We start from the raw sequence: 16,408 nt of genomic DNA on the forward strand, positions 1-16,408 counted from the left end.
GAAGTTAGGATGGGCCACAGCCAGAACAGCTGACCCAAACTGGCCAAAGGAATATCCTATACCATAGGACATCATGCCCAGCATATAAACTGGGGGGAGTGGATTACTGCTCGGGAACTAACTGGGCATCAGTCAGCAAGTGGAGAGCGACTGCATTATGCATCACTGGGTTTGTATATTCCAATCCTTTTATTATTAATAATAATAAAATTACAATAATAATATCATTTTCATTATTATTTTCTTCCCTTCTGTCCTATTAAACTGTCTATCTCAACCCACAAGTTTTACTATTTTTCGATTCTCTCCCCCATCCCACTGGGGGAGAAAGAGCAGCTGCCTGGTGCTTAGTTAAACCATGACAACTTTGTATCCAGTTTTCCAGGCTTCTCAATTTGCCACACAAAACTTAACCTGAGCAAAAGCCTGAATGGACAAGTTTCCTTGTTACAGTCATCTACATCATCTGACAATGTGAAAATTATTTCCCCCCCCCCCCCCATTTTTTTGGGGGGGGGGTGGGGGGGAGCAGACAATACAGAACACTGACTTGTATCTAGAAGTGTTACATGACATTTTTTCAGCTTGCTCATGGTTTCTCTCAAGACAGGACACAGAAGTACTAAGCACACTCCTAAAACAAGATCTAGATGGAAATAGGGATAACACTTTCCTGCAAAATGACAGCACCATCCAGAAGCAAGAAACCCAAGCTTCTGTCATCTAAATTCTATCTTTTTGAAATATGTCTAACCAACTCTGGTGATCTTTCAGTCACCAGACAAACCCCTCTACCTGAAGGATATCAGGATTCTGTACACCATAAAGAAAACTTTACTAAAGCCCTAACACGTGGGCAAGAAATCCACTGTCTTCCAGCTCCAAACCTTTCCTGTCATATATGAGTGACTGAAGAACGTTATTCAAACACCTTAACCACAAGGTCTGAGACTTGTTTCTTTCTGTGCCTTTTCTCCATACCCATGAATCTGGCATTCTTTGCTGTATATGAGCCTAGTCTTTGCAGAAGAGGTGTGAGAAACGTCCCCTTACAAGTCACTTAAAACACCATCACTATGCACTCCTGACAAATGGCAATCTGAATCTCTTCCTACTAAGGATAGAAATCAGGGTGGCTTTCATTTCCTGCATAGGTGAGACTTTACTAAGCCAGCAAAATTCCCGAAGAGCAATATGCATTTCACTTTAAAAGCAGTACGAAGGAAGGGCGCAAGTCTTCAGTGCCAGGCCTCAGATGAGTCATGGAATAAACATCTCCCCAAAGGCAATACCAGTGCCAATCAGCTGATCCATAGCAACTGCTGCACACAGTGGCATTCACAGCAACCCAGCCCACTACAGAATCCAGCGAGCACTCAGGACTCACTTTTTCAGCCCAGGACGAAGGCAGCAGGTGCCAGGTCACAGAAGAGAGGGGGAGCAGCACAGAAAAGGACATGGCAGACTGTCCTGGTGTGAAGTTAAACAGTAGATAATCTAGCATGGCACAAGATTGGAACCTTAATTTTGAGGAAGAAATGGGCAAGAAAACAAGGCAATATTTTCCCCATGAGCATTTACTGATTTGCATAAAGACAGGAAGCTGCTGGTGCAGCTTCTGTGCCTGAGAAGCCTTTTCCCAGCACTTTATTGTTGAGTTGGGACACCACTGCTACCACATTTAAATCAAGGAAATCTGAAGTGTTAAGAACATCATAGCTTCAGGTGACCCTTGGCTGTAGATTACAAAGTGGACAGAGAACTTTTTGCAATCCCAATTGAAATATCCATTCCCAGCATCTCAGTGTTCTTCCATTCTATAACATCAGCAATATATTAAACATACATAGCTCCCCATCTCACTTTAGCTATTTGGAAACACATTCTAAAAATGCAGTCACAGTTACTCAGTTTTATACTCCATGTCAGATACCTAAAAGTCAAGCATTATGTTACCTAAATTATACACTGGAACCAAATCCTACAGTATAACTAAGCTCCCATTGGCGGGAGCTGGGGGAGGAAAAAAAAAAAAAGCTTGCAAATTCTTCTCAGTCAAGTTCACAACCAAAACTACAGACAAATCACATGTGTAGTTTCAACAAAAACATTAGGAGGAGGCAGATGCTGACTGGACTGATAGTTTCCATTTGTTTATTTAACAGTCATGCAGCATTACCAACATTAGTCATTTGTTTCCTATTCTCCCCCCAACTGCAATGTTTTAAGGCTTATCAGCAATTCTACTTCTGTATCATTGGCCATTTGTTTAACTTATTTCTATGATTCCACATAAAGAACCCTGGGGGCTGGGGGGGGTGTTAAGCACTACTTGATTCCAAGGTCTACCTGAATCATTAATAATCCCTCAAAAAACAATTGTCCTTAGGAATGCAGTTTTAATCCTGAGAAGAGCACGCAGCATAACTTAAAGACTTCTCTAATAATGGACTACTAAAACTTAAAAGTTGCAGGAGCTGCAAAGCCTTTATTCAGCAATTCCACAGCAACAGGGTTTACCTTATTCTACCAAACAGCTCCCTACCCACCTCCATCCCAATCACATTTGGGAAAGCAACTAGTACAATTCCCACCCAAACCTGCACAGTTTGATATAGGAACCAATTTGTGAGAAATTTATCAAGCAAACATTCAGCATCCTGGACTCCATAATCACATACTTCCCAGTCCACTGCAAGATGCTACTGGCTCTCCTGCTGCTCTTTTATAAGAGAAATTGCTCTCCCCCTGCAGTGACCATCTTACCTGCTGCTTACTGGTGCCTCTAGCCTTTCAACATTCCCAAAAGAGAGAATAAGTAAGCTAAAGGTCACCCTCTGCATTGTTACAGTTACTGTTTTACAGGGCTAGTCCAGTATAAAAGTAGAAATTTGGAGTATCTAAGTGGGGCAAATAGCATAGACTTAATTTCATTAATTTATTTCTGTAACTTCCATCCAACACCACAGAGAACAACTGATGATGGCAAAGGGGGGAGGCAGGGGGGGGTTGACATGAACACACATAACACTTCAATAGAACAGATAAGTCCTAAGTGGTTACTCTGGTTTTGATTTTCAGTTGCAAAGGAAAGCTAACCCAGTAGAGCTCTTTAAGTGTTGCTTTCTTCAGCTGCATCAACAAAATAGAACAGCTTTTTGCCTAGACAACTCAATTCCAGCTTTCCAGTCACATCAAAAATAATCTGAATTTGCTGTATAGTGCATATGAAACTTTTGGGCTAGATGTATGTAGAATACAAAAACATCAACAGAACTACTCATATGCAGGCTGCAGTAAAGAGACTTGCAGCTCAGACTCACAGAACATTTTACAGGAGGCAACAGAGCACATCCTATTCCCACTAGCTATTCTCATTTAAATATCATCTCAAGGTAGCTATTAACAAGAAAATCATGCCTGGGACGTAGCTGCTCCCAGCTCCTCAGTTGTTACTAGAGGAATCCAGTGCAATGAAAGGCATTAGGTTTTCTTCTCCACAAATTAGTTTCTGTTTAGAAACTACTCGTGCCTATTTGTGAAGTTTTGGAGTCTAAAGCACTGTAGCAATGCAAGCTCTTCACAAATTACAGGAAGCTTCCGGTATCAGCACAAAGACTACAGTGTCTCAGGAAAAGGTACCACTGCAACTCATGCAGCATCATTATTTAGCGAATTTGATTACAGCAGTTGTGCAAGGATGCATCTCGATTGCTATCTGCTCTACATATGGAGCACTGCATACTGGAAACTACAGTCTCCACTGGCCACACGTGGTATTAAAAAAGCAGGTGGCGATAGTATCGTAGTTTATGCAAATTAATTAGAGCCCTCAGACTCCTGGCAAATGGCCAGAGCTCCTAGACAGACAAAGTCTGAAGGTTTCCCAGAGGGAAAAAAATGACCAAACTAGTTTTTGGACAGGCAATAATATGCCCTAGCATGATACCAAGTCTAACAGAAAAATCCAGAATCAGTTAAAGCAGAAATGTAATCTAAATTAGGACATCAGTAATTAGGTCAAGCTAATACCAAAAACCATCATGCAAAAATGTTATGAAGAGGAAATGTCTATGGGGAAGACACTTGAATAGCAGAAAGTTAGCTAACTGTAATTAGTGATTATGAACAAAAACTGTCTTCCAGATTGACCCATTTAAAATAAATAGAAGTTCTTTAAAAAGATATCCATAAATTTAATGCATGCAAGACTGAATTTGACAGAAAAGATTCTTGGAAGGGTTTTATACACAGAAACACCAAAGGTAGCAAGTAGCTATTTCACACCCAATGACTAAACTGCAGAGCTTATTTAATCTGTGCAACAGGCTAAAGCTTCCTCCTTAAGGTTCATAAAGAAGGCAGAAGCTATAAATGCTTTAAGTTACCAATTTATCTAGTAAAAAAAAATTTTAAAAAAGTCAGAACACCACATCAAGTGGGATACAGTTCAGAATGACTGCAGGTTCCCCAACAGATGGTATAACAAATACACAGATAGTGAAAGAAACCAGAGAAAGCTGATTTTTATCTTTCATCAGACTTGAAATCTTCACATATACACACAAAAACCCCAAAAAAACAAAAAAACACCACACTTGATTTTCAAAGACTGGGACTTCTCAGCAAGCTTCAGCATCTGAATGTACAATTGACTAGCCACTGAGTACTGAACACTGTACCAAACCAACACTGCTTTAAAAAAGAATTAAACAAATACCTCATCTCTGATTTTTCTCAACCTCCAGTATTTGTCCAATACAGCCACTCCAAAAAACTTCTCTTTACTCACACTCTTCTTGAATCTGCACACTTTGGTTCATCCCCCCAATAATCTCTTCCAACAGACATGAATAATTACCTTTTTTATCTCACTCTGCAATTTCCAGCCTTTGTAGCAAGCTTGACATGCCATCTACCTATTTCCCTGATGCTTTTGACTAATTTCATTCTATTCCCTAATCTGCAAATGCTTTTCCTGAGCCAGTCCATATGGCCACTACATTACTGTGCTATCTGCACCACTGTGTCAGGCCAGTGGTCCATCTAGTGCACTGACAGAGGTGATACAAAATACTACCTGGAGAAAGCAAAGCAATGACAACAGATACCTGACACCCTCTCCTTTGTTACAGGACACCAACTAGAAAAATCTGTCATTGAACAGACGCGTTCCCCTCTAAAGGGGAATTCTAAAGTATGCTACGAACACATTTTAAACTGGCTTACTTGTAGAACAGACTGCTAATTAAAAATTGTCTATCAAATATTGCATTATTAAGACATGATATATGTAAATGCCTGGTTCAACCTTGCTTTTTTACCTTTATTTTAGGTTTGTACAGAGCCTACTAACGGCAGCATGGGATGCCTACACTTCTAGAAAGCACAGAGCGTGTGTCGTCCACAGGCTTTCAGAGACACTTGAAACTTCAGATTGGTCATGAGAAGCTATAAAAATTGGCCAGTTAGAGGAAGAGTGAGAAAAACTGAACATTTTCCTGGGTGGTCTTAAGATTTTGTCCTCAATATTTTGTCATCCTACAGTGTGTTTTAAGTTGCAGTCACAGAAGTAAGGTGATACCACAGCCAAAGTACAAATCAGCTCCTCTTCAGAGTCTAGACAATTTTCTTCTAATCGTCAGCATGTCTGAGTCAAGACTGCTGTTACCATCCCACTTACTACATTCCATGCCTTTCTCAACCGACCACAAAATTTCCCTGAATTCCTACACTTACTGTGCAGGGTGATATTTCCACTAACTACAAAGTAACATCCAAGTTGCATCAATACCTGAAAAAAAAACCAATACACATAACTGCAATAGTAAGTGTATCCATAACTACTCAGAACACATTCTAACAAGATGGAGGTCTGTAATTCTTATTTTAAGTGAAGGACAAGTGACTTCTGTTACTCAACAATTTTGAGCCAGGTAAAGTCTGGTGAAAGGCATCTCTCAGCCTCATGTAGTCAGCTAAACTTACGAAAATCATCATTTACTGTTACCAGATCCCAAATTAGATGTCTTCAAAAACATGAAGATGACTTGGAATCAAGGAGTCTAAATTCATTCATCAAACTGGGTACAAGCCCCCTACCGTGAAAGGGCCAGCAAGAAGTAAGTTTGCATCTGATATATTTTATAAAAAGGACACTGAGACAGATTTGGAAGCATTACAGATCTTTTGCTGAATTCCACTCATTCACAAACAGTAAAACCATGCATGATCACTAAGACAGCAGACTGTCCAATTTACTATGTTTTGTTTTGGTTTTTTTTTAAACTACAAGCTTGACCCAGCTAAAGCCACAGACTTACCTTATCATCTATACTGTAAATTGACAGAAGTGACTGAACTAGGGTAACTGTAGCCAGAGTTGTACTTACTGGGAACCTACTAGGGAAGACTGCATATATTAGGCAATGCACAATATTCAGTGATACTCTAGAAACTATTTGGTTACTCTCACTTACCATCAGCGTTGATAAGTTTATATAGAAAATTAATCCTAGCATTCTCTAAAAACATACAGTAAGGTGATGAAAACAATGCATTGTTACGAAGACATTTATGGTGCATTTTTACTACTGTAATACATTTAATGCTATCAGCATTAGCTTTGAGGGTCTTCTACAAGAAGGTATGTGCAAAAAAAGTCTGTGACCAGAGATGAAAAAAGGGCAATTTCTACTTCATAAAATCCATTGTACTAGTGTTTCAGAAGCACTCGTACCAAATTAGAAACCTGTTGTATCAGCAGGTGATGCCATTAGCTTTCAATATGAATAATGATAAGGAGTTTATAGTGCAGAAACCATAGCAATGGAGACATGACAAAAAAAGCAGAGGGCACATAAGCAGAAGGCAAACGAGTGGCAGTCCTGACATTTATCTCAGATTTGTTCTATAAAACAAGCCAAGTAGGGTTGGGGAAGAAAGTTAGGCAAACAAGTGGCAGTCCTGACATTTGTCTCAGATTTGTTCTATCAAACAAGCCAAATAGGGTTGGGGAAGAAAGTTACTTTAAAAAGCAGAAACAAGGAAAGTAAACAGTAAGAATTTTAATAAATTATGTTGATTTTTGTTTGTGGTTTTAGTAAAGTCTGGCAGAAGTGAGAGAGGTGACAAACAAAGTTTCTAAAGTAATTTTAGTCTTTGCTCCTCAGATCCTGTTATTTTTCCTCCAAAGGTGATAAAAGCTTCTTTCTCATTTGCACTTTGTCGCTAGAGGACTCTTGGTGAGGACCTTATAATCCATGAACAGAATCAGAAGCAACAGCACATTCTCCTCACCAGAGACACAGACAGAACATTAAAAGTCTTTGCAACACAGACTGAGGAGGGAAAAAAAAAAAGGAAACGAAACAAATAACTTAATCTATTATTATAGTCAATAGAACAATTAGAAGTGCTAAAGCTTTTTAAAACAAAATCAGCTTAAAGTAAAGCATGGCACTTCTTTAGAGAAGAGCAGAAAGTCTAGAATATCTGTTGTCTCTATACACTAGTCGACTTGAGACCTGAGTAAATTCTGGCATGAAGTCCCCAAACTGAATTATACCAACACCACAGAGAAAGACAATAGTTGCACAGTCATCTGCTTGAAGTATAGCAGAATTTTGCCAAATACCCATTTCCCACTGCAAGCCTAATAATGCAGCATAGTTAACCCCTGCACATACAGCATTCATTATGAAAAAAAACACTTGTGAGAGCCCTTTACCTATGGAAAGACAAGGATATCTAGTGACCTACATTTTATATATAAACAAGAAACTTGCAATAACTTGGAAACAAGACAACATTGACATATGATACAAGACAAGCCCATTTAGAATGGAGTAGACCAGAAGCTCCACCGAGAATTTTAATCTAGAAAAGACTTTGCAGGACCTCCTATATTTCCAATGCAGGTTGTATAGCCTTCAGAACAGAATTCGTTCTCGACACCTGAAAACTTCAGATCCTAAAAATCTTCCTAGACACTAGTAGCCCAGTACTGTAACTAATTTCATATATACATATGTTTTTAAGTTTTGCCAATTGCTGAATTATTTCTACTACTCTATCCGAAAGTTTCTTCATTAGGAGAAGGTCAACTTGTCTTTCTGTTTTACTATGAAAAACACATAGCTATTTTAAGTTAGTAACAGATCCCACTGTAAAAAATTTATTTTTCCATTCTATCATCTTCTCCTACCAGGAGGTTTTTTATTTTAATAAACTAAGGCGGGGGAGAGCAGATATGAGGTAATGAACAGGAATTCACCTGATTTGTATACAAAGGAAATTCAAGGAGTTATTGCTGCCCAAAGTCAATTAAAAATATAAATCACAATGCATGAGCAATATATACCCATAGTTTAGCTTACTGTCTGTCAGAAAAGTAACAGAACAGATTAATACTTGAACAAGCATGTGCTTTCAAAGGTTTTCACAGACAAATAAACTTCTTTAAAGTCAGTATTTTCCTTCTCAATTTTAAGAAGTGCTGAAATACACAAAGCCATATACAACATGGGCTGGAAAACTAGGTTCTCAGAGAATACTGACCAAAACAAAGCAGATCAATTTGAGTATTTTTAAGAGTAGAATTTCTGAAGACAATAAAATGAGACTACTAGGTTCTTGATGCATGAACTCACTAAGCACTCTGTTATACTGCTGGACAGAGAAAATGTTATAGGTAGTTCTCAGCTCCAAGATCCAACACTGCTGGACTGAACAAGTTATTTGCTCAGGTAATCAGTACTACAGAAGCTTAAATTTATTTAATAAGCAGCAGGTCTATTACTGTGCACTTTAGATTTTTGACCTTCTGAGTCTTTCACATATAAAGCATGACCATCTCTTAAATCCTGAAAGATGAGGAACATCAAGACAGCACTTTGGGCTTCTCTTGACTCTCCATCACAAAGAAATTCACCATAACCTCCATATGCTACAGCAAGCTTGAAGAGCACAAAGAGCAACATGTTTGCTCAAGAAATAAGAATTAGGTCAGCTAATCTCCCTTTTTAAAAAATAAACTCATCATGTTTGAGGATGGTAATGCTATGAAGAGTAAGAATGTAAAAACACCTTTCAACACAGATTTGCCGAGTCCTCCTTCCACTCTGGTCTAGAAATGTCTCACTTTAGTGATCAAAAAATCCCCCAAATACCGTACGCCTCCTCCTTTCAAAGTACAAGAAGCGAGCCAGCTGATTTCTGCTAACACCAGTGAAGTAGCGCAGTTATGAGTCACCAAACTAAATGAAACCCAATGGGAGGGGATACGTTAGGCTTAACCCCATTACTAACAACAGATCACAGCACGATTCTCATACCCCCAACTGAACCTGCACACACATGAGTAAACTCGCTCCAAAAGCTATTGGGAAACAAACTACCAGAAAAGCCATAGCTAAGAATTACTTTTTCATAAAAAAGTTAAATCTTTTCTGCATACACACACAGAAGAGTAAGTACACCATTGTTAACCAATACTTCACATGCCTTAAATTCTGATCAGTGTGATTTCAGAGGTATTAATTGACAAAACGAAGAGGTCACAGCTAACAACTGAATGGAGGCAGAACTCAATGACAGATGGATGAGTATTGCTTTGTAGGGAGACCTCGTATCCCAGAAAAGTATAATAAAAAGTCAGCTTAACAGTTTTTACCAAAAAAAAAAAATAAATCCAGAAAATAGATGCTTTCTGTAACAAAAACAATAAGTTTATTGGCTGGTTTGATTTTTTTAAGCATTCCAGTTTTAATAAAACCACACAACATCGAGACATCTTCTCTTTCCAAATTAGTCACTAGTAGTTGATATGTTTTCCAGGACTAGAGGAACCAAGGTACCTCTTCTTTTTTTTTTATATTGCCCAAAAATTTTGATTTTGTTCTCACATAATCCAGGTAAAGTGTCCTTGCTACCAAACTATTGGTTGTTTCATGATAGCTATCAACTGACTATTTCTGCTCTGATAAAATAACGTGGTGCAGGAGCATGAACTTTAGCCTCCCCCATCGTAGGCATGTGATGGAACAGTTGGGGAATCTTCTCAGAGAGGTCAGGGATACCGTTTCACTTGCAGAAAAAGTGAAAAGAGAGTTTCAAAAGTTTCTAGGGCCAGAAACTCTCCTCTACTTCTATTTGGGAAATGAAGATCCAGGAGAATGCAGTCCACAGGTCGAATTCTCCAGACCTCTTAAATCTAAAATAGAGGATTCTCTGAACCAAGCTAAATTTTTCGTTACTTTCTTGTCCAAAATGGAGCAGAAAAGGAATCCCAGGATCAAGGAGCTTTTACATTTTTAATTATTCTGCTGAACCTCTTTCCACTGCTGCCATAAAGTACACCTCTCATACACCACTCAAATTTTACTTTGCTTCTAGCATCGTCTTTTAACACACTCATGAACAATTTCCCCTCGCACAAGTGTCCTAAATCATAAACTATCTACCAGAATTTCCGAACCTCATGTCCATATATCTGAGCCCTGTGTTTTGTCAAGTACAATTGTCAAGTGGACTCTAAGTACCTTAAAATCACTTTCTCATACTTGAAGCATCCATGAAACCTCTGATCTGCACTTCATTTTGCCAGTATTGCAATTCCTCTGTATTGAGACTTTCATCCAAACAATTTAGAGCATTACATTCTGTTAATATGAAAATATTAAAAAAATAAACATTTACCATAACCCAAGAAGATAACATCAAAAAACATTAAACAGACACAGCACATAAATATTTAGCAACCATTAAAACCTGCATGTAGCAAAGAATACTACTAACAAAATAACTGAAATGCAAACAGCATTTAAAAACCAGTATGCCTTTTCTGTCAACTTTCCTTGTTACCGAGCTTTATACTATTACATGCTCTCACTTCCTGGTTTGTCAGAAACCACACTGTTTTAAAGTCAAAGGTGCTCACTAAAAGGAAGACGGAGAAACAAGTAGTATTTTTAGCAATGTTTCGAGAGCTCTGATAACAGCAGAGTATCTTTGTAAACTTAAAAACAGTTTTTCTCCTAATGTTCGGTCTCCTTCAACAAGCAAACATTAACAACCAGCCTAATTGTTTTAAATGTGGCCCAAGAAGTTCAACAGTATATATTACATTTGCAGCTTCAACAGGAAAAGTTGTATCCTCAATTTTTAGTGAGATCTGTTATGAAGTACTAAATACATCCATACTGTATTCAAAAAATAGCAGCTGACTACCTAATTCATTAATAAAAAAAGGACATTGAAACCATGTTCTACTCTTCCCAAAAAGCGAAGTAAAGCACTTGAATGAACTGCTGCCTGACACCCTCGCTCCCTGTAAACAGAACATGAAAGTTCTGCCTACTTCCAAAGTAAACGGGAAGCAAAAAGGGACATAAACATCTTCATGGGAAAAGTTGTTTTGGCTTAAAACAACAACGTCTGTGTTTTGATGACAGTTTCAGTTACTAAATCAACATTTAACTTTCTTGTTAAGTACACCTGTTGAATGTTTAAACATAACAATACACTTCTCAGTTCTAAATAAAGCAACAATTTCTCTGAGGCAAACTAAGGAGGATGCTGTTTAGAGTTGTTCGAGTTTAAATGTGTATACAGAGGCTAATATGCTTTATTTTCAGCTTTTGTGATCCATAAGTAAAACGAACCTACCTGAAACCTACTATGGTGAAAGTGTAAACATGTAAAAAAACACTGACAAAAAAATAACATCAAAAAAGCATGGGATTCTTCTGCACACGTATACTGTTCTTTTCTCTCATGCCCAAGAAGGTAATCAACTTACCAGATTAAACACAGTTTCAACTATGTCTCTGTTGGACACTTCACCAACTTCCACCAGTCCTGTCAGCACAGCAAATTTCATCTTGATGCCTCGGATGGGGACTCCTGGATTCAAAGGCTGCAGCACACTTCCCCCTTCAGCAGCATTTCCTTCTTTTCCCGCTCCTCCTCCACTACCTCCTCCTCCTCCATCATCACCTGTTGGCTGAACAACTTGTTTGTCTTCACTCGCCATGGCTAGTTCACTTCAGGTTACAACTCGAAACGCCAGCGGCGCGCTCGCCGCTCCGGGAAGAAGGTGCGACTTGGGCTCCCGGGAAGGTAACCAGCGGCCCACTCCTCCCCTTCAGCTCCGGCTCCTGAGGAAAGCCGCGTCCGGCGGGGGAGGCAGGCAGGCAGGCAGGGAGGACGCGCCCTCGGAGTCCCAGCTCTGTCCTCAGCAGGAGGCGTCTGTCAGCAGCTTTCTGCCCTAAGGCAGGTATTTACAGCCTGAAGGACAACCCGAGGTATTTTTCAGTCGGCGGAGAGTCAGGCGCTCCCCACAAGCCCGAGGGTCCCACCTCCAGCCAGCGGCCCCCTGCCCCGCGCCGGGAAGGCGGCAACGGGCGCCGCAGGAGCGATCCCGCCTCTCCCCGCGGAAGTCCTCGCTCCCCCGCAGACCCGCTGCGCGGCGAGAGCCGCGCTCCGAACACGGTCGTGAGCGGTTTAATTATTTTATTATTTTTTTTAATTTAATTAAAGGGAATACGCTCCTCCTTCCCGCCCGGCTCCTTGTCTGCCGCGTCTCCGGCTCTTGCCCTTGTACCGCCGCCGCCCCGGGTTCCGGCACGGACAGGTGCAGCGACCCGCCGCCAAGCAAGTTCTCACTCACCGCTCGCTGCCCGGCGCCGCCGCGCAGGGGGCGCGGGCTGCCCTGACGCCCGGCTCCGGGGCCGGGAGGCGGCTCCTCTGCCCCGCTCGCCGGCTGCGGAGGGCGGGCTGCGCAGCGCCAGCCGCCCCTCTCTCCGAAAGGCGCCTGAAGTTTCAGCCGTCGCCGCTTCACGCCGCGGTTTCGATTAGCCCCATCTCTTCCTGCCGACGCTGCCGCTCTCTGCCGCCATGACAGCGCTGAGCCCCCGGAGCGCTGCCGGGCGAGGAGCCGTGCGCCTGCGCGGCCGGGCGCGGGCGGGGCGGGCCGCCGCCGCGCGGGGCGGGCGCCGCCGGCTCGCGCACGCCCAGGTGCGCCCAGGTGCGCCAGGTGAGCGGCGCGCGCGCCCGCCCCCGCGCCCGCGCGGGGCGAGGACGGGAGAGGGAGGGACGGGAGAGGGAGGGGCGGGAGCGCTCCGTCTTCTCCCCTGCGCCTCACGGTCTGCTCCATCCCCCCGCCCTGCCCCCTCGGCAGCGCCTGCGGGGACCCGGCTGCTCCTAACGCTGTATGCGACTTGCCCCAAACTCTACTGGACCGTTCTATAACTGTCCGAAGTCTACCGCTCCTGAAGCAATATTTTTTTTTGGGGGGGGGGGTGGTTTTGGGTTGTTTTTCCTTCTTCTTTTTTGTAAAGAATAAAAGAAACCATACGCGAACAGCAGAACGGGCGTGCAGGAACGACACTGGCTGCGCGCTCTGCGTTCACGGGCCCCAAACCGGAGGAAAACCGCAAGCGGGCGGCACAGCAGGTAGCGCCTTTGCAGGGGGAGGGAGAGGAAATTTAAAGGCTCACGCTACAGCTCCTGCCGCCGCAGGGGGGAGCGGAGCGGAGCGGCTGGGGCGGTCGCCCCCCGTCAGTAGTGATCCTGGGGCGGCGCATGAGCCGCTTTCCCACCCTGACCTCCGGCCTGGGCGGGCGGGCTGGCGTCCTTCCTCCTCCTCCTCCTCCTCCTCCTCCTCCTCCAGGCGCTGCTCTCTGGGGAGCGCAGGGGGCGCGAATGTAGGTCATGCGAGGCGCCGCCCAGATTTGACGAAGTGAGGTAAAAGGGGTGCAAGAGGAGGGAGGAAAACTCTCCCTTTTCCTTCAGATTAAAAGCCTTTAAAGGCAACGCTGGTCGTTTCGGGTTGGCGTCGGAGGCAACTCGGTTTACTGAAGGGCTTGCGGCGTCCCCAGGGCTTGCCCCCGAGGAGGTGTTTCGCGGGCCGCACCCCCCGGGCTGCCCGCTGGCTTGCAGGCGGTTCCTCTCAGCGGCTCGGTTTCTCGGCTGCTCCTGTCAAAGCCCGCCGGGGCCCGACGCGGCCCCTTCGAGCCGCCGGAGGGCTGGTGTCACACCCGGGCGGCGGTCCCCCGCCCAAAACACCCTCCCGGTCCCAGCGAAGGGGGGCGGCGATGTTAAAAACCGGCGCCCCTCAGCCGCCGCCGAGTACCGACGTCCGCTGGCAGCGGGACCGCGTCCCGAAGCGGGGCTTGTCACCATCCCGGGCGGGCGGGCGGAGGCGCGGCCTGCCCTCCCCGCCCCTCGGCCGGGCTCCCGCGCCGCGGGGTGGCCATTTCCAGCGGGTAGCTGTCGGGAAAGCGGCCGAGGTAACCCTCCTCCCCTCGCCCAGCGGCGGGTCGGGGGGCCCGGGGCGAAGGGGGATTTGCCGCCAGGCGGTCGTGGCCCGCGCGAGCTGCGGCCGTAGGCCGGCCGGGGTGCCGGCAGCTGCCGGCCGTCAGAGGGGAGCGGAGGACCTGAGGTGGCGGCAACGGGGAGCGAGCCTGCGACTGCCTCTGGACGGAGGGGAGGGCCGGGCCCGTGGGCCTGGTCGCGAGGTGCCCCCCCCCCGGCACCGCTGCTGCTCCGCGCCGGCCCGGGCGCCGTTCCCGCAGCATCAGCCTCCTCAAATCCCCCTCTTCCCTTGTCCCTCCGTTCCGCTTCTGCCGGGACCTGCCGTGAAGGTGAACTAGTAATACCGATCAAATGGCATCGGAAAATAAGCCGGATGCACGCTACGAAAGGAAAAGGGAAAAAAATAAAAGAAGAAAGTCACGTTTTTAAACGTGGTGACCAGTTTCTGGATGCAGTACCTGTACCTGCCATTGCGTGCGTAAGTTTGCACATGCAAATTGTTAGCCCGTTGGTAACCTCCACGTAAAACTGCGGGTCCTGCTTCCTGGTAGTTGTAAAGCACGAGAATTGGTGCCCTTTCTGTGCTTCCTTCTAAGCTGACTTGAGCTGCAAATATGCGTCTATGTTATATCAAACGCAAGGAACCTTTTGTTTGACCTTTTAAATGAATCTATTTGTCTGGTATTAATCTGAATATCCGCTAATAATGAATTAAGAGGGTCTGCTCCTCCAAACTCTTCCTTCAAGGAGTCTTCAACTCTGCACTTCTAGCAAGACTGCTTATGTTAATAAGGATTATACATCCTTCCAAGGACTGCGGGATCTCGTACCAGCTGTTTAACAGACAGGCAAGTGTATGAGTTTAATTAGTAAAGTATCGCAGCAACACGACAGCATCGAAGGTTTCCAAAGGAAGGATCGTTTCAGGGATGTGGGCATAACTTGCAGATAGACAGATAGGTATAGGAAAAGAATATAAATATATGTACATTTTAACACTTCAGAAATATGCTTAACATCCTCTGTGACAGAAAGAGCTGTCATTTATTTAATTCTGTGGAGGGAAAGGGAAAAGTTCTGTTTTGAAGTCTGACTCTAGTGTAACTCTGAAGAGGCCAAGGGGTGTTTCGTCTGGGAAATAAAAATTGCACCTTATTCTTGATATTGTACCATGTTTGGGACAGAATTGTTTGCATGTATGCCTCCCTGACTGTGTTTACACAAAAAAGGCACAAACAAAATCAAACCACAGTTTTTCCGGAAAATGGCTTTCTGAACTGATGTGCAGTGTTCCTGATAAGCATGCTAAAGAAGACTGTAATTATTAAATATTAACTATTATTCTAACTGGATGTATTATTATTAAATAGTATTTTAACTTGTCTGTGGCCTGATTTGGGAATGCCATACTTTGTGCATGTCAGTATCAAATTTCCCATGGTTTTCAGGCAAAAAATAAAAGACACTTTGGAACATGTTCCATTATAATGCTTGTTCCATTCCCTTCCTACATAATTTTCTTACATTGTTATGTTTATTCATAGGATGTATATCAAGACTAGAATATTTCATAGCTGCTTTCTTCTTTGAATTTCCAAGTCCTAAGAAAGGAGTAAGCTCTTTTTTTTCTTTCTTTCCTCATCTCCCTTAGTTACATACATACATTATTAGGAAGAGATGATAATCTCTAATTTGAGTAGCAAACATCTGCAGTTTCTTCCTCAGAATTAGAAATGTTTACAGCTGTAATGCTGACACGTTCAGTCTCTACAAAGCTACAGTGAGCTTATGTGGTTATACATGATATGTAATCTTGACATTTTTATCTTAGAGTTTCCTGACACCAGCATTTCTTATGCCTGTTTTAGATTTCTCACATCTATTGCTTGAGCTTCCCTGTCTTTCTGAGTCACCTGTAGTTTCCTAAAGTATTGTCTTCCCCCTTACGAGGAAGATAAAATTTTTATTTGAGCCTTTAAACTGGCTAAGTACACATTTTCACACATCAGTTTTACCTGCGTGCTTTTAAGTTTTCTCTGTCTCCACGGTTGGCCTTTATCTTTAAGCTCTTTATCAGGCTATCCGCCACCAG

General features: G+C 43.4%; 1 protein-coding gene across 4 annotated transcripts in view; it reads right to left on the reverse strand.

Annotated features, from left to right (window-relative positions):
• The window catches only part of LRBA (LPS responsive beige-like anchor protein), a 435,866-nt gene extending 422,950 nt beyond the window's left edge, over positions 1–12,916 (reverse strand). For all 4 annotated transcript variants that reach the window (XM_052772257.1, XM_052772239.1, XM_052772249.1 and 1 more), the window contains exons 1-2: positions 12,671–12,916; positions 11,801–12,288 (exon numbers count right to left, since the gene is read on the reverse strand). In XM_052772257.1, the coding sequence (XP_052628217.1) occupies positions 11,801–12,034 (234 nt within the window). In that variant the 5' untranslated portion in view covers positions 12,035–12,288; positions 12,671–12,916. The remainder of the gene's footprint in view (positions 1–11,800; positions 12,289–12,670) is intronic.
• Positions 12,917–16,408: the final 3,492 nt, after the last annotated feature.

The sequence above is a fragment of the Harpia harpyja genome, chromosome 2 (genome assembly GCF_026419915.1).
Source record: "Harpia harpyja isolate bHarHar1 chromosome 2, bHarHar1 primary haplotype, whole genome shotgun sequence".
NCBI lineage: Eukaryota > Metazoa > Chordata > Aves > Accipitriformes > Accipitridae > Harpia > Harpia harpyja.